Raw genomic sequence first — 24,137 nt, 5'->3', positions numbered from 1 at the left:
ACAGTCACCAAACCTGGAAGCTATTGTAGATGCAGGGAAGTGCTTGCTGAGAGGAGCCTGATATGGCTGTCTCCTGAGAGGCTTTGCCAGAGCCTGACAAATACAAAGGCAGATGCTTGCAGCCAACATTGAACTGAGCAGGGGGTCCCTAATGGAGGAGTTGGAGACGGGACTGAAGGAGCTGAGGGGGATTGTAACAGTGTCAACAGGCCAGACCACCCTCCTCCCCCAGAGCTCCTGGGAACTGGACCACCAACCAAAGAGTACAGATGGAGGGACACATGGCTCCAGCCACATATGTGGCAGAGGATGGCCTTGTTGGATGTCAGTGGGAGGAGCAGCCCTTGGGCCTGAGGGTGTTCGATGCCCCAGTGTAGGGGACTACAGGGCAGGAAGATGGAGTTGGTGTGTGGGTAGGGGAGTACCCTCATAGAGGTGGGGGTAATGGGATAGGGGATTTTCGAAGGGGAGACCTGGAAAGAGGAAACCAATTGAAATGTAAATAAAGAAAATGTTCAATGAAAAAACTTCTTATCATTGTTATTTTATTCAAACTATGGAATTTTTCATAATTTTAAGTGATCATTGAAGGTCTGATACTTAAAAAATACAACGCTATATATAAACTACCCCAGTGCCATCTTAGAAGGAGTTACAGACTCAGATTTTTATGTGTAACCATGAAAACCTCCTTTTATGACAGTTAAGATGGATAAGTGGGTAAATGTGCTCAGCACCCACATGGAAAGCTAGTATGGTATGTGTACCTGTAAACTCAGAGCTGCAAGGAACAGAGAAAGAAGAGCTGAGGTTTGCTGGCTAGCATACTAGGTCTAGATTCAGTGAAAGACCATCTCTTAAGAGAACAAGGCATAGAATAATAAATCAAGACACTGGACATCCTGCTCTGTCCTTGGTGTGTGTGTGCCTACAAATGGGCACACACATGTGCATATACCACACACACACACACACACACTGTCTCTTATAACAACCCTCTCTCAAGAACTACCAATTATTGCTTAAGGTTAAACCATGTCTTAAAGTTCCCACCACTTTACCATTTCCAATGCACAGGCCTAGAGGAACAAACTCTCGCTGTTCCAGAACATGGAATGTGCTATGGATAGTTGCTTCCATTCTTCTACTGCTGTAGTAGTAGTAACCTGTATTTCTTTGATGTATATAAACTTACACTTACAAGAAAAATGCAAGGAAGTACAGTTACAGAATTAAATGATTAAATTGTCCATGCATCATTATTAATGGAATGAGCAGTGTGTTTTAAAATTAAATATAACAATTTTATGTGTGTGTACTTTAACTGAACTTATGTGCATTACATGTGTGTCAGAGCTGGTGGAGTGTAGGAGAGAGTAACATATGTTCTAGAACTGGAGTTACAGACAATTGTGAGCCATCGTGTGGGTGCTGGCAACGGAACCTGGTTCTTTGCAAGAGCAGAAAGTGCCCTTAACCATGGAGCCATCTCTCCAGCCCCATATTTGCAGGTTTTAAAAGAGATATTTTCTGGGTGTGGGGGTGAACATCTGTAATTCCAGACCTTGTGATGTAGAGGAAGTGGACCAGGAGTACAATGCCAGCCTTGACTATATAGCAAATCAGAAGCCTGGACTACTTAAGACATTTTCTCAAAAAAGAAAGTGCTTTTTTTCTTGATATAGGAGTCATATTTCAAAAGTCCTAATCCACTCATAAATTAAAAAAAAGATTCCCATGTCCCTACCATCTCCTCTTTAAAAATACCAAAATCCAGTGTATTCTCAACAATATTAAAAGTGAGGTGTAATCTACCTAAAATAAGTGTATATCCATATGTGACAGCTGTTTATGTAATCTGAAAATAGGCATTACTTAGTTTTTAGGTAGAAATATCAGTAACATTGCATGGTATTCATCTGTATATTTTCAGATATTTGTGGCTGTTTGACAAAATTGCTAATTTGGAAGTAATGAAGTCAGTACATGATCTTAACCTCAGCACCCAGATGATCAGGCAGGAAGCTTGGTAGATGTTCGGGGCCAGCCTGGGCTACAATATTAAGGGCTACATAAAAATGTCCTATCTCAGAAACGTCAAATCAAACAACAGAATCAAAGAAAGGATGATCATTCACTTCATCATAATTATTAACAATTTTCTTCAAATTCTGAATTTGAGTTTCTTTAATTTTAATAGATTAAAGTTTTGGTCTACATTTGTTGAATAGTGTGTTGTTTGTGATAATATCCATAGAAGAATTGTTTTATGGTTATGATGGTAGATATGGGAAACATCGTCTATTTCTTGTCTTAAACATCCCAGAAAAAACTGAGGAATTTAAGGGATGAGAAGAGGAATACATTCTCATGTTTGGTTTTCACACCCTCAGGAACATGTTGGGCATCTTTGGAAGTTTCTTCTCTGAACATACTGGTTCAGATGCTAAAGAAAGCCATCATCTCTCAAATACAGTATGGAGTTGCAACCGAGCAGTATATTACTAATATTAAAGTTCTTTTAGAAGTGATAAAAGAAGTGCACAAGGTAAATTCTCCTCTTAAGGAATTGTATATACCAATTTATTAAATAATAAATTATTATTATTATTTAATTCCTTATTTCTCAGTCAATTACATTTTTAAAAATACTTGAAATTAAAATATGATGATATAATTTCTCCTTCTCTTTCTTCTCAAAACCCCTTCCATGTCTCCCTGACATTTCTCTTAAATTCGTGGACTCCTTAAATATTTTTTTACATATATGTATAAATGCATATATTTATCAGCACAACCTGTTGGGTCCAATTAGCATTGCTTCTATGTATATGATTTCAGGTCAAATTTTGGTTAGTATTAAATAACCAATTGGGGGGATCATCCCTGGAGATAAGTAATATTCCCTTTCAGCAGTCCTTGGGTTGACTGTAGTCTTTTTTGTAGGGGTGGAACCCTGTGACTGTTCTGCTGTCTGCAGTAGCATGTTTATAGGTATTGTCATTGCTTCATCCTCATTTTGGTAACCTCAGTATTAAGGTCTCATTGATGTAGCTTCCCTTTCATTTCTAGGAAATGCTATCATACGCCAGACTTCCTGACCCTCTACCTTTTATAATCTTTTCACCTCCTCCTTCACAGTGTTCTCCAGAACTTTGATATAGAAGTTGTAGATGGGCCTTGGCGAAACATGGTCAGTTGTTCTCTGCAATTTGACCAGTTGTAGTTTTTTCTGTAATGGTCTCCATTTGTTACAAAGAGAAGTATGTTTGATGAGGGTTAAGAGATACAATTATCTGTGGATACAAGGATAGTTGCTAAGAATGCAGTTAGGAATTATGCTGGTCTAGTAAAGTAGGCAGTAGTAGGCTCTTCTCTAAGACTGACCTCACTAGTTCTGGGTAATTGGTTAGATTTCCAGTACCAGGCATGGTCTCCCTCCTGTTAAAAGAGCCTTACATCCAATTGGAGAGCTGCTGGTTACTGCCAGGACTTGTGTACCACCTTTAGAGATCTATCTTGCTGTACTGGTCGTGATGTGGAACATAGGCATCATGACTGGGTAGGGCTGTGGTAGCTTCTCTCCCTTGGCAGCTTCCATAGTATGTTCTGAGACTTCTGAGACTATAAAAACTGGAGAGGGCTTTCTGATCATATCTTCATCTAATGCTGTTTGTCCAGTGTCTGAATATGGTGTTTTCACCCTCTGGGAAGCAGCCAAAGGCAGCAGCAATAGCCTATATTATTTGGGGAGTCTCTTGAGCTACCCTGACCAAAACTCAAAAGGAAGTTTCTTATTCATAGCACTGGAGTTTTTGTTAGATAGTCTATAGCCCTTGTGGGGAGCATTCAGAGTCCAAGTGACATAATTCTCTCTCTCTCTCTCTCTCTCTCACACACACACACACACACACACACACACACACACACGCGCATGCAGGCACACACATACATGCATGTGTGTAATTGTAGGTTAATATAAAATAAAGTGATTTCTTATGGCTTTTTCAAACATCCTTAATGTCATTTTCAATGCCCTGTAACATCTTTTTCTCTATTGATACCTGTCCCCTCTCTTATTAAGGTCTCTCAGGATTTCGCATTTCTCCTTTCATATCTCTTGTATCTGATTATTCCTCTTTCAAGTTTTGCTTTTCTTTCACTCTATCCTCATAGTCCCCTTTTACTATCCTGGTTTCTGTGATTTCTTCATGTTCTATGCTCACACCTAAATATTTGGGCAAGGATATATGGATAAGATAAAACTTGTGACATTGCCTTTCTGAGTCTGGGTTACCTCACTCAGCATAATCATATATAGCTCTATTTACATGAAAATTTCACTTTTATTTAGAGTTGAATAATATTCAGTAGTGTATATACACCACATTGCATTTTCCACTCATAAATTTAAGGACATTTAGGTTGTTTCCATTTTCTAGCCATTGTAGACAGCATGGCAATGAAAATGGTCAAGGAAGTATCTGTGGAGTAGGGTATTGTGATATTTTGAATGAAAATGGCTCCACAGGCTTATATGTTTAAATACTTGTCCTGCAGTTGGTGGCTGTTTAAAGATGATTATAAGATATGGTCTTGCTGGAGAAGTATGTTACTTGGAGAAGTAGCCTGGGGGCAGGCTTCAAAGATTCCTTTTTGTGATCAAAATGTATGAATACATACATACATACATGCATACATACATACATACATACATGTGGTATATTACCTATTCCTGTTCCATGTCCTTATGGACTCCAACCTTCTGAAGCAATAATCATAGTTAAATGCATTATTTTATGTTTTTTTGGTCATGATATTTTGTCCTTTGGGCATATACTAGCAGTTCTCAATCTGTCGGTCACAACCTATCTGGGGGTTCCAATAACCATTTCACAGGGTTCACCTAACACCATTAGAAAACAGAGATATTTGCATTATGATCCCTAACAGTAGCAAAATTATAGTTATGATGTAGCAAGAAAAATAATTTTATGGAATTTGGTGCATTAATCTGTCATTTCATTGTTCTGTTAAGCTGACTTGCATTCACAGTTATAACTGAAAAGAGCTGGATTTTGTGAATGATTTTGTTTTTCATCCTGGATAGTTTCTTGTAAATTCCTTTCTTTCCATATTGGTAGTGTTTGATTTTCCTGGAGAAAAGTAAAGATACTTGGAGGTTAATAAAGAAGTTAATAAGAATTGTTCCAGTGCTGATGTAAAAAATAATTTTATGGTTGGAGGTCACCACAACATGATGCACTATATTAAAGGGTCATAGCACTAGGGAGGTTGAGAACCACTGGCATATATCAAGGGGTGGTATAGCTGGCTCATTTGGTGGATTTATTTTTGGCTTTTTGAGGATTCTCCACACTGATTTCCCAGAATGGTTGCACCAATTTGCAATTCAACTAACAGTGAAAGAGAGCTCTCCTCTCTGCAGGTCTCTCTGGGTCTGTTGTCATCTTCCTTAATGATCTTAGCCCTGTGACTCGAGTAAGATGAAATCTCAAAATTGTTTTGAGAACATTTCTCTAACTCCTAAGGATGATGAGCTATTCTTTTTTTCAGATGTTTCTTAGACATTTTTTTTTTTTTTTGGTTTTTCTAGACAGGGTTTCTCTGTATAGCCCTGGTATAGACCAGGCTGGACTCAGAAATCCGCCTGCCTCTGCCTCCTGAGTGCTGGGATTAAAGGCGTGCGCCACCACGCCCGGCCAGATATTTTTATTTATTTGCTTGAGAACCCTTTTTTCAGACCCATAGCTCATTTTCTAAAATTATTTTATATATTTATATTCCAGCCATTGCCCCTCCTTCAGGTCCCCTATCCCACAGATCCTTATCCTCCTCCTCCTTGCCTCTGAGAGGGTGCTTCCCTCCCTTCCAGGCATCCTTCTTCCTTGGGGCCTCAAGTATCTCAAGGATTAGGTTCACCTTCCCTCACTGAGGTCAGACCAGGTAGTCCTCTGATATATATGTGCTAGGGGCCACTGACCAACATGTGTATTCTGCCTGGCTCGTGTATCAGTCTCTGGGAGCTCCCACGGGTCTGGGTTAATTGACACTGTTGGTCTTTCTATGGAGTTCCCCTCCCCTTCAGTTTCATCAGTCCTTCCCCTAATTCAACCATAGGGGTTCCAGACTTCAGTGCAGTGGTTAGGTGTAAGTATCTGTGTCTGACTCAGTCAGCTGTTGGTAGGGCCTCTCAGAGGACAGCCATGCTAGGCTCCTCCTGTCTGTAAGCACATCAAGCATCAGTAATAGTGTCAGGCCTTAGCGTCCCCCCATGAGATGCATCTTAAGTTGGGCCGATCACTGGACTGCTTCTTCTTCAGCCTCTTCTCCATTTTTGTCCCTGCAGTTCTTTTAGACAGGAACAATTCTGGGTCAGAAATTTTGACTGTGGGTTGATAACTCCATCGATGGGATTACTACAACTCATTTTTAAATTAGATTATTTATTTTCTTAACATTGTTTTCTGAAGATCTTTATGTATTCCAGAGATTAATCCTCTGTCAGATGAATCAGTAGCAAACATTCTCTGTCACTCCATGGGATTCTTCTTCACTCTGCTGATTTTCTTAAAGTCAAAGTTTTATTATTATTATTATTAATTTGATGTCCTAGGCAAAAGAAGTTCTAATCAGGAGGTCTTTTCCTATAACCATATCTTGTAGAATAAAGCCAATCTTTCTTCCAGAAATGTCAGGTTTGAAATTGAGGTCTTTTATTCACTTGGAGTTAATATTTGTTCAGAGAGGTAGATACAGTCTACTTTGATTCTTCTGTGTGTAGACATCCAGTTTTCCTAGCACTGTTTGTTGAAGATGCTGTCTTTTACCCAGTATATGTTTTTGTCAAATATCACATGGCTGTACCTTTGTGCATTCATGTTTGTGTCTTTTATTATGTTTCACCAGTCTATATGTTTTTACATGTTTGTTATTGTGCCTATACCAGGCTTTTCTTTTGTCTTTTTTTCCCCCTATGCTTTGCAATATATTTTGATATCTGGAGTGGCAATCCCTCTGCATTTTGCTCAGGATTGCTTTGGCTATATGGAGTCTTTTCTGGATCCATATGCATTTTCAAACTTTTTTTTCTATTTTTGTGGGAAATATTGTGGATATAGTTATTGGGATTGCATTCATACTAATTTTGTATTGATTACACCATTAATTAACTACAGTATTAATTTTCCCACTCAACAAGCATGGGCTATCTTTCCATTTCCTACTACCTTTATCTATCTCTGTCTTCAGAGATCTAAAGTTTTCGTTGAAGAGGGCTTTTACTTCCTTGGTTAGGTTTATTCCCAGGTGGTTTATTTTTCAAGTTTTATTAATGGAAGTGTGTGTATGATCTTGGACTCAGCATGATTGCTGATGGCGTATAGAAAGTATAAGCCTTACATCTCCGAGGGGAAAGCAATCCTGGCAGTTGGGAGCTGAGGAATATGGCACAACAAACCTCAACCAAGAGATTTCTTGGGAGGGAAAATCCGAGAATGGCTGCCTCTGCTCGGGATGAGAAGCAGCAGAGACTTATATAGGGTTTCTTGGGGAGTGAAACGTTCCATGGTGTCCTGGGATTCTTGGAGGAATTATATCTTGGGGCAAGCTCAGGGATTGGTGAGGTTTTTTTTGTTTTGTTTTAATGTTTTTTCGAGACAGGGTTTCTCCGTGTAGCCTTGGCTGTCCTGAAACTCACTCTGTAGACCATACTGGCCTCGAACTCAGAAATCCACCTCCCTCTGCCTCCTAAGTGCTGGAATTAAAGGTGTGCGACACCACGCCCGGCTCTGGCTACTCTTCTACCTCAAGGGCCTCTGGAGCTTCTCAGGAGCCTGGCCCTGCAATTGGAGCTCTTCAAGGATGGGCTGTCTTATCTTGCATGCAGGTAGAGGTCAGGCCTTTTAGCCAGAGATCTGCAAGTGTAGCACCTATAACAGGAGTCTCTGCATTTGCCCTGGCAAGTCACCCTGCTGCCTGAATCACTTCACAACAAACCTCTCACAGAAGATTCATTGGGAAAAACACAGGAGGATGGCTGGGTGGCCTCTGCATACAAGAGAGAAGAAACAAAGAATTGAGCAGGAGGCAGAGATAACATAGGGTGTCCTGGGGGTGGAGCTTTCTAGGGTGTCTTGGGATTGGTGGCATTTTATGGCCTGATCTTGGGGCATTTTACTCCATAGGGCACAGTTTGGCCACTTCTGATTTGAGGGGCTGGATCCAGCCATTATGGCTGGTAAAGTGTTCTCTCAGTGGAACCCGGTGAGTTTCCGGGTCCTGTGGGTGGAACTCTGCTACTCCTGTGCCTCCAAGGCTTATAGAATGGTTAATGAGCTTTGTAAGTTTCCTCTCAATATTGCCACTGTTCTGAAGTACAGAAGTTTTCTGATCAAGTTTTTGGTATCTTTTATACATATTGTATTATCTGCAAATAGGCCTAATTTTACTTATTCTTATTTTCTTATTGTTATCCCTCACTAATAGAGGAAACACCTTCTTGACTTATTGCTCTAGTTAGTGATTCAACTTAGAAATTCATGTATTTCTTTTAGTTTTTTTTTTTTTGTCAGTTTAATGATGGACAGGTTTTTCCACATATTTCCATATAATGTTCTGAATTTCTTTTGCATCAGTTGTAATGTCTCTATTGATTTTTGATTGTGTTAGTTTGGATCATCTCTTTATTTTAGTTAATTGAGACAGGGTCTGTTGATTTTGTTTATTTTTCTCAAAGAACCAGGACTTAGATTAGTTGATACTTTGTATTAGTTAGATGTTTCTATTTATTTTATTTTCCTCTGAGGAATCCTTTTGATGTGTTCATATGTCAGGTGTTGTGTTTTTATCTTTGTTTATCTCCAGAATTTTAAAAATTTCTTTCTCAATATCTTTTTTGATTACTTTATCACCTATTTAATTTTCATGAATTTGTGTACTTACTAGAGAGTAACTTAATTATAAGACTGTAACAATCTAGTCTTCAACCCAATCAGAGACTTGAGAAGGAATAAATATTACATGAGTAAGCATGTAATACAGGCAGGCAGCTTCCAAAATTATAGAAATAACAGAGAAAGCTGGCTGCCTGGATAGTCTCACAAATTTTTCTATAATGTTGGCGTATCCTTCTTCAGCCTTTAGGCCCAGAATATCTGATAAATTTGTCTTTGAAGCAAGAATTATGAAAGACTGCTTACCTCGTCTTGACAAAGCTTAGCAGTTGACTTCTCTGCTTCTCATTTGTCCATTTTGGACAGCATGTTGTCTGCAGTTGAAGCAGTTTCTTGCCCAGTGACTATCTTGCCATATATGAAGCAAGCTCCATATGGAATTCTTCTATGCTCAGCATCTTCTTCAAGTAGAGTGGAGGTACTGCTAGGATCAGACCTGTCCCACTGTTATAAAAGGTCTTTTATCAGTAAGATGTCTTTAAGTGCCATATTCTGTAGTCTCTGAGGTTTGTGAAGAGCATCTATCTATTAGTCTGTCTGCATAGGTAAATGTTTATTTCTAGCTATTTAATATCTGTTCAACCTTGGAAACATATTTCTGTAATAAACTAAACATGTTTCTAACATGACCATGAGTTTGACTGTCTGACTATTAACTGACATTATCTTAATTATCCTAAACAGTTTATAATAGTAACTTTCAAAAAGACTAGAAGTTAACATTACATTTTTAAGATTTACATAGGTACAATAGGTTTTAAAAAGTTGATACTAGTATGTTGTAACCAAATATAACCTTAATTTTGTATCAATATATAAATACCTATACTAATAGAAGATTATTTTGACTAGTAGTGGCTCTATAATTTAAGAGTAGATCCAATAATCTGCCTTTTATTCTAATTATTTCTATATTCTACCTCTTTCTTTACATCCCTTCTCCCTCCTCCCATTAACACTAGATAGAAAAGAAAGGATAGAGGAAAGAAAAAGAAAGAAAAATCTCTGAGTCTAACCTCCCTTAATTTGTTTCTTTCCTGATTGAAGACCATTACACCTTGTAACTAGGCACCTTAAATGACAACAAAGATCAATCACCCATTGAACAACAAAGAACCATCCACCCCACTTTTGGCAAATGGGTTGTCTTTGTCCTAAAATTGCATCCTGCTGACTTGAAGCATTTTCTTTTTTGGGGGGGTCACCTAAAATTTGTGATTTGGGTCAGTCTAAGAAAGCTAGCTGTAGCATTTATTGTCCAGTCTTTGCATGCTGGAAAAATTCAGGGCTTAACTGAAGTCCTGGCTGGAACAGTCTTTGATGCTCACCAATTGGGCCAGCAGCTTTCTTTGAATCTGTCCTGGATACACAATTTTAAGGAAACAGCACTGAGGCAGTCTGAGGTAGGATCAGGCAGGATGCGGGGATAAATATATCTCAATGTCTCAGCATCCTTTTTGGCGTCCTTAAGGTAATTGTCTCAGGGCTGCTTGTCTGGTTGTTTTTTTTTTTTTTTTCTGTGAATATGTAAGCGTTGAGGAGTAATACACATTTTTTTCTATTTACACATGCATGGGATGTGCAGTGTTTACCATCCAGCCTCAGATGAGTCTCTGCTCTCTGTCCTTGTTTATAAGTTAGTTTGTATTGTTTAACCAAACTATAATATGAATTATATCTATGCCATTAGAAAAGATGGTATCAGAAGTCTTGAGGAATCTATAGCCAACATGATTTATTGACTACACATAGCTGAAGTTTTGGCACAAAACATTGTCATGTCTCAGCCAGTCTCAGAACTGTCCCTATGTAGAAGGGTCAGTGAAACAAGTTTCCTGTTTGGTTGGTTTTCGTGGTGTTTGTTTGTTTGTTTGTTTGTTTGTTTCCTATCTGTAGCCAGAATCTTCAGGGGTCTGAAGTCAAATCTGTTAGATTTGATTTTTACCAGTTTGGAAGGAATGCATAGCTTTTCTATTCCTGTAGAGAGAAACACAAAATTTCTCCCCCAAAGAATCACATTTTCTTCCTTCCATTCTTAGGTTAGGACATCCTTAATATAAGCAGGCTGGTTTAGTTCAGTAGTTTTTTCATAACTCAATGTATTTTAGCAGTTATAATATCTGTCTCATTGAAGAAACAGCATTGAGGCAGTCTGAGGTAGGATCAGGCAGGGTGCTGGAATAAATACATCTCAGTGTCTCAGCATTCTTTAAAATCACACACACACACCACATTTAAGACTTAAAATAATAATGTCAAAAAAATATTATTTAAACTCTCTTTGGGAGAGTCTGTATCCCCCTTTTGTTCTATGAGCATTATCTTTAACGCTCTGTTAGATTTCTGCACAGTTACTTGTGTGGTATGATTGTAAGGTATGCCTATAACAGGTTTTATGTCATAATGTCTAAAAAATTGTTGTATTCTAATGTATGGTACCCGAGCATAAATAGCTTTAATCTGCAAATGCTTCTCTAAGGTAGCCACCATCTATAATAAATATGCAATCTCAAAATCAGCCTTTCTAGAACTTAAGGCGGAAAACCATTGGGATTTGAAATATGCATCAACTGTGTGATGTATTATCACATATGTATATTTTCAATTTTCAAACTCTGCAAAATTATATACATAAGCTATTGCATGTTATTGCTCTCAGGTAACTTCGTTAAGCATTGTATTGTTATGGGTTGCCATTATAATTCCCCCAAGCATTTGTGAATTTCTTTTTCATCTGGAACTTCTTTTTTTTGTTTGTTTTTGCTATTGTAGGTTCCAGATTGGATTCTTTTTAAGGTTCTTTACTCTGATTTAAAGAGTCCTCTAACCTCTGTTCTATGGCCCAGAACCTAGCATCCTGTCTTTCAGTTCTCTCCTTACCTCGGTCTGTTTTATTCTGATCTTTCTTAATGAGGATCTATAAAATTTTAATTGTTACAGAAAAAAAACATTTGAATGCTGATAAGCATAACAAAGTCATATGCGATCCAGATGCATTGAGTCATTGTGTTTCTCTGCATTTTCAACACAGAAAATATTTTTCTTTTCAATCTCTAATTCTTTACTTCCTTCAGAGACTTTCTCCCTGTATTCTTTCTATATTCATTTTTCCCCTTTAGCACTTAAACACATTTTCGAGCATATTGTACCTTGTGGTCTCTCTGTGTTGTGGACTGCGGGCAGGCTGCAACAGTACCTCTTTAGAGGTTTGTGTCTGGGCTTGGATTTTTTTTTTTTTCTTTCTGCCTGTTGCCTCGGGAGCTGCTCAGCTAGTACCTTGTGCGGCCAGTTTAGCATCTGGCAGTTTGAGTTGATTCTGACTGGTGAGGGCTGGTGCCTGTAGCAGGCTCCCTTTGTCGGTTTGGCCTGGAGCCAACGTTTGCCCTCTGACTTCTGGGCTGCAGTGTACACTGTCTCTTTTTGGCTCTGAGCCATTATCAAACGGTGCTGCAGTTTCCCTAAGGGTTCCTGGCTGTCTCAAAGAAATTTACCCTTCTATATTTCCTCCAGCTAGGAAATGGTGTCCCAGCAACCACACGGTGACTCACAACCATCTGTAATGAGATCAGATGCCTTCATCTGGTGTGTCTGAAAACAGCTACAGTGTACTTAAATATAATAAATAAATAAATAAATAAATAAATGATTAAAAATACATTTTAAAAAAATCTAACCTTTCCCTTATAGCTTAATTTACTGCTTAATAAACTACATGTCTCCTTGGTGATTTTTAGTATTGTTTGTAGATAATCAGATGCTTTAAATTTATTTAACTTTGTAAATGAACAATGAAGATGTTTAATTACTTATTCATTTACTGAATACTTATTCTTTACTTGGAAGAAAACTTCTAGTAAGCACATTATAGTTAAAAATAAGCAAAGAAATAGGGAAAAAAGAAAACCAGATGCTCACTAGTCAGATGCACCTGTTGAGCTACCCTCTACCAACATCAAACTGTCCTACCCAGGGTTAGTGCTGGATCCTATAATTTCTGCATTTGGAAGGAGAGGAAGAACCAGAAGTTTAACCTTATACTTAGCTACCTATATATAGGCAGAGATATCGTGTGTGTGTGTGTGTGTGTGTGTGTGTGTGTGTGTGTGTGTGTGTGTGTATTTGTGATGCTTTCTGGTTACTGTCTGTATAGTAAGCCATAGGTAACACAGAATCATTATTTTTAAAGAAGTTTTTGGCTAAGCCAGCAGTAATTTATTCTCAAGGTCATAGGTATCTTGGTTTAAAGGCCTACTAGGAACTTGGTTTGAGGTCAGAGCAGGCAGCCTCTGAGGCTATGTCTCAGGAGTTCTTACATCTATCTGCTCTTGGAAGATGTAGTTTTAAGCAGTTCTTCTGTCACCATGTATCTGTCTTAGAGTACGTGTGTCACCTTCTTTGGAGCCTGTCCCTAACTTTAAAGGACTCCTTACCCAGTATTCTTACCATGACCTTCACTATCTCCATTCTTTTTTTTTTCCCCACTATCTCCATTCTTACTCTGGCATAGAATGATAACTCCCCCAAAGATAGTTTTTTTAAAATTTTAATTAAATTTATTGAGAAGACCTTTGTAAATTGACCATGAGTATCTTACACGGATTGTACTTTGGGATATGTACCTCATTTGGTAGAGTTTTAAAAAAAATTTAAATTAAATTTATTGAGAAGATCTTTGTAAATTGACCATGAGTACCTTACACGGATTGTATTTTGGAATACACACAGTGTATCAAAAGTATCAGGTATCAAAAATACGTGTGAAATTGTAAAAGCAAGACAACACATATACAAATTAATATAGAACTAGCATTTGTATTTGTAGGTAAAGGGGAAAAAGACCCCAACTGTCCTGCAAAGGCACAGAGAGACTGACACCAGAAAAGATACACGGAGAAGCCAGAATTTTTTAAATGATTGATAGATACCATGAGGATGGAATATTCTTTGTTGTTGTTTGTTTTGTTGTTTGTTCGAGTTCAGTTTGTTTATTCCCTTGTTTTGAGACAGTTTCTCTGCATAGCTTCGGCTGCCCTGGAACTCACTCTCTAGTCCAGGCTGCCCTGGAACTCACACTCTAGTCCAGGCTGGCCTCTCTAGTTCAGCTGTCTCTGCCTACTGAATGGTTGAATTAAAAGTGAACACCACCACCACCTGGTAGATGGAAAATTCTTGAGTGACAGAATTTGATTTTTCAGTGAAATATGCTGAGTGAAGTTTATCCCATTTAATTCAGCTAGTCTAAAACACACTTTCTCAGTCACTGACAAATGTATATATGCATATAAATCTAGGTTTTACCTGCTATACAATTTATTAATAGAAAATGAAATTCAAGGTCTTGTTTTCTTTAAGGCTAAATGTCAACTTCCAGAAAGTGCCTTCATCATAAATGAGCTTTCTGGCATCTTTAGCTTTGATGTAGAGGCAGGAAGAATGTTCATACGGCATAATGATCTGGTAAGTATAACATATCACCTTGTAAGAATGTTCATGACTTAAAGCTGTTAGCAACTATATCATCGCTGCATCAGAAAATGTCCTTATTACAATACTAAATTTGTTAAATTGAATGCCATTGAAAGCTTAAACACTTTGCTCATAAAACAAATTTATTTTCTTATAGAATTATCTCTAAGGGATAGATATGTACCTCATTTGGTAGAGTACTTGCTTAGAACAAATGGAGGCCTGGGTTCTTGATCCCTAGTACTGCATAAACCAGGTATGGCAGTGAGGTCCTGTAATCTTTATACTTTGGTGGAGGATAGAGGATCAGAAGTACAAGGTCAGGGCTTGAGAGATGGCTCTATGGTTAAAAGAACTGGATGCTCTTCCAGAGAACCTGGTTCCATCTCTAGAACCCATATGGTATTTCACAACTGTCTGCATCTGCAACTCTAGTTCTAGGAGATCAGACATCATCTTCTGGCATCTTTGGACATTGAAGACACTGCATGCATGTCGTACACAGATACACATGCACAATAAAAACCCATAACTTAAAATGATAAAATAATTTAAAATTTTAAAAATAATTTTAAAAAGAGGTGCAAGGTCATTCTCTGGGACATAGTTTAAGATCAACCTAGGATATATGACATTTTGTCTCAAATACAAAGAAGGAAAGACAGACAGACAGACAGAAGGAAGGAAGGAAGGAAGGAAGGAAGGAAGGAAGGAAGGAAGGAAGGAAGGAAGGAAGATGCTTCATTGTAATAGATTCAAAAGATCCTAGCAGTAAATATAGTGATAAAGTTAGGAAAGGAATGAATGTTATTTTTTTCATTGTCAAAACTTGTTTGCCTCATTTTTCTTTTTTTAGGTCTCTACAGAATTCTCAGATATGGTTGTTTTCAGTGATTTTCTATTTGTCTTTGATTTGCCATCCAAAATTAAACTAATGAAATGTGACTCATTTGTAAAACTGATGGTATGTATGTTTTCTGTTACTATGCCAAACTAACTGAGGCTTATCCTTTATAAAGGGATTTATTTAACTCAAATGTTCACTGACATGATGTAGGAATTCTGACGGGCCCATTCTTATTTCTTCACTACCCTGTCTCCCACCACCAGCATTAAAACACGACGAGAACCACAAAAGGACTTTGACATGTGTCATAGGGGCCAGTTGCATTGGATGGCCTCACTTTATAACAACCTGTTCTCACAGGAAATAACCCATTCTGTGAGGCTCATAGTAATCCCTTCCAAGAGTAGTGTCCCATGCATGACCTTATTATCTTCTAGGAAGTCCAGCTAAAAGTTAATTATGGCCACACTAGAAACAAAGTTGCACATGAATCTTTGGAGACTCAGTGAAACGATATTCAAGCTAATCTGGGTAACCACATTTTTTGTGATGAAAAATTTAAAACATATATAAAGTAAAAATAGTAGTAGTCTTTACCATGACCCTCGGGTATACACATTTTACCACATGTGTTGGTCTACCACTTTTGTTAATTTTGCAGTTACTACTAGTTCTTTCTTATGAAGTATTTTAAGGCAAATGCCAGCTCAAATTACTTTTCAGGATTTAACCCTTTAGTCTGCTAATCTGGTCACCTTATTTCTCTGTGTTCAGGTCATCTCATGATGCTTCCAGTTTAATATTTTCCTCACTTATTCTTTTTTTATTAAATTTTTAATTTAAATTTTAATAAATTATTTACATTCCAAAAGTTGCCAGTCCCCTCCCCGAGTTCTTTACCCCATAGCTCTACCCCCTCTGCCTCTGAGAGGGTGCTCCCCCACCTTCCTAGTTTCTCAGAGCTTGACTTGTAAGCATAAACATATTTGAATACTATTTTGCTAATTCTTTGAGAATGTCATACAATATATTTTGATCATATTAACTTCTCATCAAGCTCTTCCCAGATCCACCCTCACCTCTCTACCTACCTAATTTAATGTTCTTTTTCTCTCCATTCCACCCTAGTTTTAATCCCCAGTCCAATTAGTGTTGCCCATCTACCACTCCTGAAATTTACAGTCTTACCACCCCTTCTTCTGTGAAGGTCCCTGAACCTGCAGGGAAAGGGTATGATATAGGCCCTATCGCTGAAGACACTGAATACATGACGCATAGAACATAGAGGAAATCAAGTAGGTACTGACTTGGAAGCTGCATTCCTATTGGCTAGCTTTTATGGTCCTAGAAGGTGCTATGCACACTTCCACAGGGGTAAAAAAAAATCGTCAATCTGACCTAGAGATGAATTCTTCAAGATAATGACTGTCCTGGCAAGAGATGCCAACTGCTGCAAGAGTGGCATGAGTGTCTGGAAATAACCAACCATTTTCTGTTTCAATTTGAAGCTCATTCTATGAGATTAAATCAATACCTGGCACCAGTATCAGGGCCAGGGAACTTGTGCCTACCTAGGTTAGACACTAGAGGAGAACTTCCTATTAGTTTTCTGCTAAATGGACATGGTATTAATATAACTACTAATGACTTATTGCTATACACATAGATTATTAGTGAATTTCTCAAACTCTATTAAAGAAACTGCTTTTTATAACACATAGCAATTAACATAGGGACCCATAACTGCTCAACATGCAAATAATGAGACTGGAGAATGCACAGTTCAAATATGATATCTATATCCTATATCTAACACATACTTTCTAATTTTTAGAACTTTCTACTTTGACTATTTTGTTCCTCTCTCACAATTGTATCACCAGCATACAACATTTACATATAACATTTACATATTATATTATGTCTAAAGGAAGAATTGTATATTTATATATAACTATATATAATATAGCTGTACATTAATATAATTATTATATGTAATTATTAATATAATTATATATAAATAGTATTGTCCTAGACTTTATATTAAAGATTTTTCAAACTTTTTTTGATTGCTACAGCTTGTTTTCTAGGTCATTTCCCAGGAAAGATTCATATTGACTTAAGCTATTTAGAGTTAATGATTTATTGGAATCCAACATCATGCCAGGCAGTGGTGACACATGCCTTTAATCCCAGCACTTGGGAGGCAGAAGCTGGTGGATTTCTGAGCTCGAGGCCAGCCTGGTCTACAGAGTGAGTTCCAGGACAGCCAGGGCTACACAAAGAAACCCTGTCTGGAAATACCAAAAAAAAAAAAAAAAAAAAAAAAAAAAAAAGAAAAGAAAAGAAAAGAAATTCAACATCATATACATTATTGCATTTGTTATAAATCCAAACAACACTGGCCATCTGTATAAAACAAAGAAGTCTAGGGCACCATGTCCACAAAAGAAGCCATTTTGATGCAAATTATTTCCTTTTTATACACTATTAATTAGGTTTGATTTTATCAGGGCATCATGCCATAAATTCCAGGGTTTTACAATAAGAAATCAAGACACAAGAAGCATGCTAGTAATATCATTCCAAGGATAAAGACTTATCACTCTACTGTTATTAGTGTTGTGTTTTATAAAAAAGAAAGAGCCAGGGTATGTTTGTTAGAGGCACGGTATGGGGAGATGGAAAAGGATGCCTCTGCGTGCCCATGCTGGAGCATCCCTTCCTCCTGAAGTGCCAGGCATATGACAGATATAGCACAGAATTGAGTTTATTTAGGGTATGGGGAGTTGAGGAGGAAGTAGTGACAGAGAAAGGCAGAGAGAGAGGTGGGGGAGGAAGGGAGGGAGTAGAGGCTAGAGGCCAGGTAGGAAAACAGGGAGGGGGAAGAGGAATGGCAAGAGAAGGGACAGAGAGAGTAAGAGAGTAAGATGGGGGGCCACCAAACAGCCCCTTTCATAATGAGTCAGGCATACTTGGCCATTCTCAGATAACTGTGGGGTGGAGCCTAGAAGGAATACTAATAACTAGCTCCTTTTAATCACCATGTCATTAGTCAGTTTGACCAAGTCCTATTTTCATCTGTCTGACGTTCTGGCAAAGGGAAAATGTAAAGCCTTTTCCTCCCACATGTAACCTCCTCATAAAATTCCTTTAAGCAGTTCCTTCCATATGTAGTATTTTCTCTATAGAAATAGCTAATCTATCGTGTTAATGAGAAGATACGTGAACTTTTACAAGTTATATAAGAAGGACTAGGAGAGATAATTTCTAGTAGTAATTCTCATGGGTATACTTGGGAAGCAGACTTCACAGCTCTGTTCTCCAAAGGATTTGATGTATAAAGTCAAAAACTGTAAGCTCCAAATTAACATAACTAACTAATTTAAACTAACTAGCCAATTCAAATAAAATAATGTAGAAAGGGAAAACTCACACACAGGGACCAGGTGGAGATTATCTGCACAATAGAATAAGATGGAGATTCTTAAACTAGGTCTTCACTAAGCAAGAGAAATGTCTGCCTGTTATGGTCAGTGAACACTGTGTATCATTCAGAGCCATAGACAACATTGTCTAACAGTCAGTGTTGCTGAAACATCCAGAACTACAGACTCCCAAACACAGGAGTCAATAAAGAACCAGGAGAAAAGAAAAGCTCAAGGAATAACAGAAAAATTTAGTAGAATTTTGTGAATGTCTCAGTATGTGTTGGGGTGCCAGAGGTCTCGAGTAGGGGTTCCCCAGCCCAGACTCGAATATGCCTTATCTAAGATAGTAGAAAGCTTGTATGAACAAACACACCTGCCCTAGTAACTCGTTATTCATTAATCAACGTATCCTTGTTTTAAAGCAGACCCCAAGGGAACTATCTTGACACAGGATTCCTAAACAGTGCTTTATTGTTCGTGTGCTAGACCTGAAGCCTCAGAGGTATGTTGAAGTTTAAATCAAGGGTAGTCAAGTCCAGTGCTAAATTTCTTATCCAAAGAAGTTTAGCAGAAACAAGACCAAGGCCTATAGTAGTGAAGGACTATTGACAATTTAAGAAAGCTCAGGACACTACTATTTTAAATGGCAGAACACTGCTCCAGAACAGTGTGGTTCCCTGAGACACAGTTGTAGAGACTTCCAAAATGGATGCTTATTATTTTCATGGAGAATCCTCTCAGAGAATGTCTTCCCTTTGTCTTTTTCCTATTGACATCAGCTTTCCTCATCTGCCCCATGGCACTGACAGTCATTTCTGAGGTTTACATGTAACACTGGACTTCTGAAGGTTGATGGTAGATTGTTCTCTTAGCAGGTTTGATGTCAGCATTATGACTACTATATGAAGGGGTTGTAGACATTTTTAACCACTTAACTGTTCATGGCCGGTTACTCATTTTTGCACAGGAACACTAGGTGCTACAACTTGTTTGATCCTGTAATTGTATTATCTTACAATTTAATACCACCTTTCTTAAATTATAAGTATACAAAGCAGTGGCAGCAAAACACAAAAATATTTTTACTAGAACTATTCAATATAAATCAAGCCTGATGCTTTATGCCTGTAATTCCAGCACTCAGAAGGTTGACTGGGTGTGTGGCAGGGGCAGAAAAGATGGGAAACCATGTAGCCCAGGCCAGCCTTGAATTTGAGCCTTGTATATATACCCAAGATGGCCTTGAATTTCGTTCTAAAAATGTTTTTATGTTTATGTACTGTACTCATATGTGCTGCCATCTACATATGGAGTTCAGAGGATAACTTGCTTGAGTCAGTTCTCTCCCTCTAGCATATAGGTTCCAGAGAGGTAATTTAGGTTAGGATACTAGGCAGCAAGTTTCTTTGCCCGCTAAACCATCTCACCAGCCCCAGATCTGGAATTTTCGATTCTCCAGCCTCCACTCCAGGGATTGTAGGCCTGCTCCCCCATTCACACTTTTATCCCTGAGATTATTAAAGGTCCAAAAGATAACCAGCTTAAAAATTCTTTTTCTAAAAGTCTGAAGTCATGGCATTTCCAGAAAAGATGAGCTCCCCACCATACCTTATACTGAAAGTCAGACGAAGTCACCTGGTGGAAGATACATTGCGTCAATTAAGACAAGTGGAAGACTTCGACCTTAGGAAGCAACTATTGGTAAAAAGAAATTTTTCACTGGACTCTCTCTCTCTCTCTCTCTCTCTCTCTCTCTCTCTCTCTCTCTCTCTCTCTTTGTGGGAAGGAACCTTCATAATTAAGGAGCAACATTCACAACCGTGGTTTCCAGAAATTTCCCCTTTCCCTTGAGACAAAAGAATGTTTACATATTTAGTTGTAGGTTAACTTAACTATTGATGGTTAGAATGAATCATTCCAATACTTAATGTCATAAAAATAACAATTCATTTTAAAATCTTCTAGTGCACCCGAATTTCTGGGTGTCTTTTTTTTATGAATATGTGTTTGTATGTATGAGGCTAGGAATAAAGCCAGAGTTTCCACACATGCTAAGCAAGTGCTTTACCATAAGCTACATTCCCAGCTATCCACATTTTTGCTTGAGTTTGTTCACATATCCAAAAGTTAGGTGGGGATTGGCTATGCTATGCTATTACTGGCTGAGGACATTCGGTTATACTTTAATGTTCTTCTTCCTCTTGCGACCAGCAAGCATGTTCTTCTCAGAGCAGTGCTGGAAATGCAATCTAGTCATCATTAAATATTGTTTGAACCAAAGAAGTCTCATGAATGAACCCAAGCCAAAGACTGGGAACATACACTAACCTCTTAATGAGAGACGTTGGAAAATCATATTCAAAAGAATTCAATCAAGAAATAGTGAAGAACTGAGACGATCCATACACCCAACAGATAGCAGGTGTAACAGGCACATTTCCCACACATTGTAGTTCTAGGCTCTGCAATGTAGGTTTTGATTCCAGCCAGTCTTTGTTTAATCCTTTGTGGATGCCTTGTGACTGTTTATGGTGTAGCACCTAAGGCCATATTACATACAGAATAGAATACTGACAAATTCTGTGGGTAAAAGCTAGAGCCTGGAGTTTCAAAAGGAGTGGATTTTCCTGATACCAGCTGCGACTGTAAGTGGTCAATTCCCAAAGAAAACAGATCCTGGATGAGAGTACTCAGACCAGAAAGGGCTATTTCCCAGCATGTGATTCAAATAGAAAATAAAGAAACAAGCTTATCTTAGAAGCCAGTCTCCCTTGGTATTTAGTTTTCTTATACTTTTGTCTGTGAGGAAGATATCAGTAGAAAATACTTTCCTCTGTGGGAAATGACTCTACTTTAAGAGAGATGTTAACTTCAAGAGTTATACAAAATAGACTGAGCATGACAAGACTATCTTTCCTACTCCTTGGCATCACTGTGAGTCCTGAGCAGGCCAAAACTTTTGATCAAACAGTAGCAGGTGCGCTCTTTCAGGCAGACAAGGGCAACATCTGGGAAAATGAAGCTTGAGGATACATACACATATTTAAAATACAAGGTCTGGGAATGCTATAGTGCTTGCCTAGCATGCCTGAGGACACAATTTAATCTCCAGCACCAAAAATCAGATCTCATTATGGATGGTTGTGAGCCACCATGTGGTTGCTGGGATTTGAACTCAGATCCTTTGGAAGAGCAGTCAGTGCTCTTAACTACTGAGCCATCTCTCCAGCCCTGCCCTCCCCCACCCCTTTTTGAGAACTGTTAACCCATGCTCACTAGAAGGGATGCTTACTAGAAGTACTTTGAGGAGGGGCTGGAGAACACAAATGGATTAGGCCAAGGTTGCTCAGTCTGAAAGCAACTATGAAGACAGACAAGGTGGAATAACTTGATAATTTCATGACTCATGGGTTTAAGGAATATTAAATTTTATATCAAGATACTCTTTTTTCTTCCAGAGGTAAGTATGTCAATCTAAAGGATCCACTCACCGACTTACCAACCTGGGAATAAATGGGCTCCTGGCTTTCATTGCTTGGCAGCAAACTGAGGGATGACAGGGTGTGAGAAGGAAAAGAACTGTGTGGATCTTGCCATTGTAGTGAGCACAAGAAGGCCAGAACACGCTGAAGACTTTTCCATAAAGAGCAAGGACCTATATTTTAAATAACAGCCCTGAAATAAATTTTCTTTCTTTAGGTTGAATTTGTTAATGAAATTTGTCCTGAGGCTGGGGGAGTGAGTTCAGAGTTCTTCCACTGTATATTTGAAGAGATGACAGACCCCAAATATGAAATGTTCATATATCCTGAAAAGGGTTCCAACATGTGGTTTCCAGTCAATGTAAGTTCTGTCTTTCTCAAAAAACGCATTACATGCTGCAATATGCAAAGCAAGTGTAAAAAATCAGGACTGTACCACCTGGCTTCTCTATTTTGAATAGGAACACATCACCTGTGGGACTGCAGCTGAGCTCTGGCATGATTAGGTAATTTGTGGAAAACCATGTCTTGGCATGTGTCCATAATTTTTAGAGTTATAGTGCAGAATGTTTCAAATTAGTAGAGAGAAACTGTAGGTGAACTAGTAGAGATAGCTGTTAATTCTGAGATATTGGTTGATTCTTTTGATTATAATTTTTTTCATTTTTATCTTTTTATAAGTTGTCTTATTCAGTGCCTTGCTCTATATTCCAAGCTATCCTTGAACTCACAGTTCTCCTGCCTCTAACTTCTAAATGCTTTGGATTGTAGGAGTGCATCACACTGAGCAAAGCCCTCACTTTAAAGTACATTCATACAGTTCTGTTAAGTAGAAAACAGACCACACACACACACACACAAATTTTATTTTAATTTATATATGGCTTGATAAAACAGCAAAATTAAGTTGAACCAGAGTACGCATTACAAACTATGGGATGAAAAGCTGACTGGGAGAGGCCTTTGCAGATTGTGCTGCGCTTTAACTCATTTCAGAATTCCAGTAGAGGAGTAAATAGGGTAAGGAGAACTGGGAGTACACATATCCTGTGAGTCACTGAACTTCAGAACCTGCTAACATCCAGAAAGGTACTGGAGCAGGAATCCTGGAATGTCACACTAGGATAGCTTCCTTCCTGGGCTGCTGTTTTGGCCTGGAATGTTTTTTGTCCTTTAGTTTTAGTTTCTCTAAGGAGGAGAACAAGATGCAGAGAAGAGAAGTGAGGGCAGCTGCTATGGTCTGTTTTTGTTGATGTCACTTTAGTGAACCACCAAAGTACTTTGTTAAGGAGCTCAAAGATCAAAGCCCAAGGGCATGGTGCCTACATAAATCAGCTCTCAAGAGGTCTCCTTAACACAATGCATCATGACAGGATTGTCTGCAGGCAAAGGGTCTTCCTTGTAAGACAGGATGTCAGAGTGACAATGTGGCCTCATGAGCACCACTCCAGTGTTAAGCCCCATGTGGGGCTGCATTGCCAAATGGAGCCACCATTCTTGGAATACTCATCTGGCATTCATTCTGCTCAATTGAAATCTTGCTGCAGAACAACCATCCTTCCTCATTGTCACCTGTCTCCATGAATTGGATGGTCAGGACCTTAAAATTTCAAACGAAAACTTTGTAATTCCACCAGAGCATGTTTCTACATTTCAGAAATACTACCAGTAACCAAAAATTCATTTACTTAATGTTCTGTATTATTAATTTATACTGAAAATTATGCAAGAAGCTGGGCATGGCTGCATGTGGCTATAATCCCTCGCTTAGGAGGTACAGGCAAGAGGAGTTCAAGCTCAGGTGCTTCTCGGCCATTAGGTATTCCTCAGATGAGAATTCTTTGTTTAGCTATGAGCCCCATTTTTTATCATTAGGGAAATGCAAATCAAAACAACCCCAAGATTCCACCTCACACCAGTCAGAATGGCTAAGATC

General features: G+C 38.4%; 1 protein-coding gene across 1 annotated transcript in view; it reads left to right on the top strand.

The window, feature by feature from the left end:
- The window catches only part of Herc6 (HECT and RLD domain containing E3 ubiquitin protein ligase family member 6), a 68,965-nt gene that overhangs the window by 37,125 nt on the left and 7,703 nt on the right, over positions 1-24,137 (top strand). The window contains exons 13-17 of the mRNA XM_021164082.2: positions 2,394-2,548; positions 14,328-14,432; positions 15,298-15,405; positions 20,283-20,420; positions 22,419-22,562. Coding sequence (XP_021019741.1) covers positions 2,394-2,548; positions 14,328-14,432; positions 15,298-15,405; positions 20,283-20,420; positions 22,419-22,562 — 650 coding nt within the window. The remainder of the gene's footprint in view (positions 1-2,393; positions 2,549-14,327; positions 14,433-15,297; positions 15,406-20,282; positions 20,421-22,418; positions 22,563-24,137) is intronic.

The sequence above is a fragment of the Mus caroli genome, chromosome 6, assembly GCF_900094665.2.
Source record: "Mus caroli chromosome 6, CAROLI_EIJ_v1.1, whole genome shotgun sequence".
Classification (NCBI taxonomy): domain Eukaryota; kingdom Metazoa; phylum Chordata; class Mammalia; order Rodentia; family Muridae; genus Mus; species Mus caroli.
The sequence above is the reverse complement of the archived record's forward strand: the minus strand, read 5'-3'. Positions and strand labels throughout refer to the sequence as shown.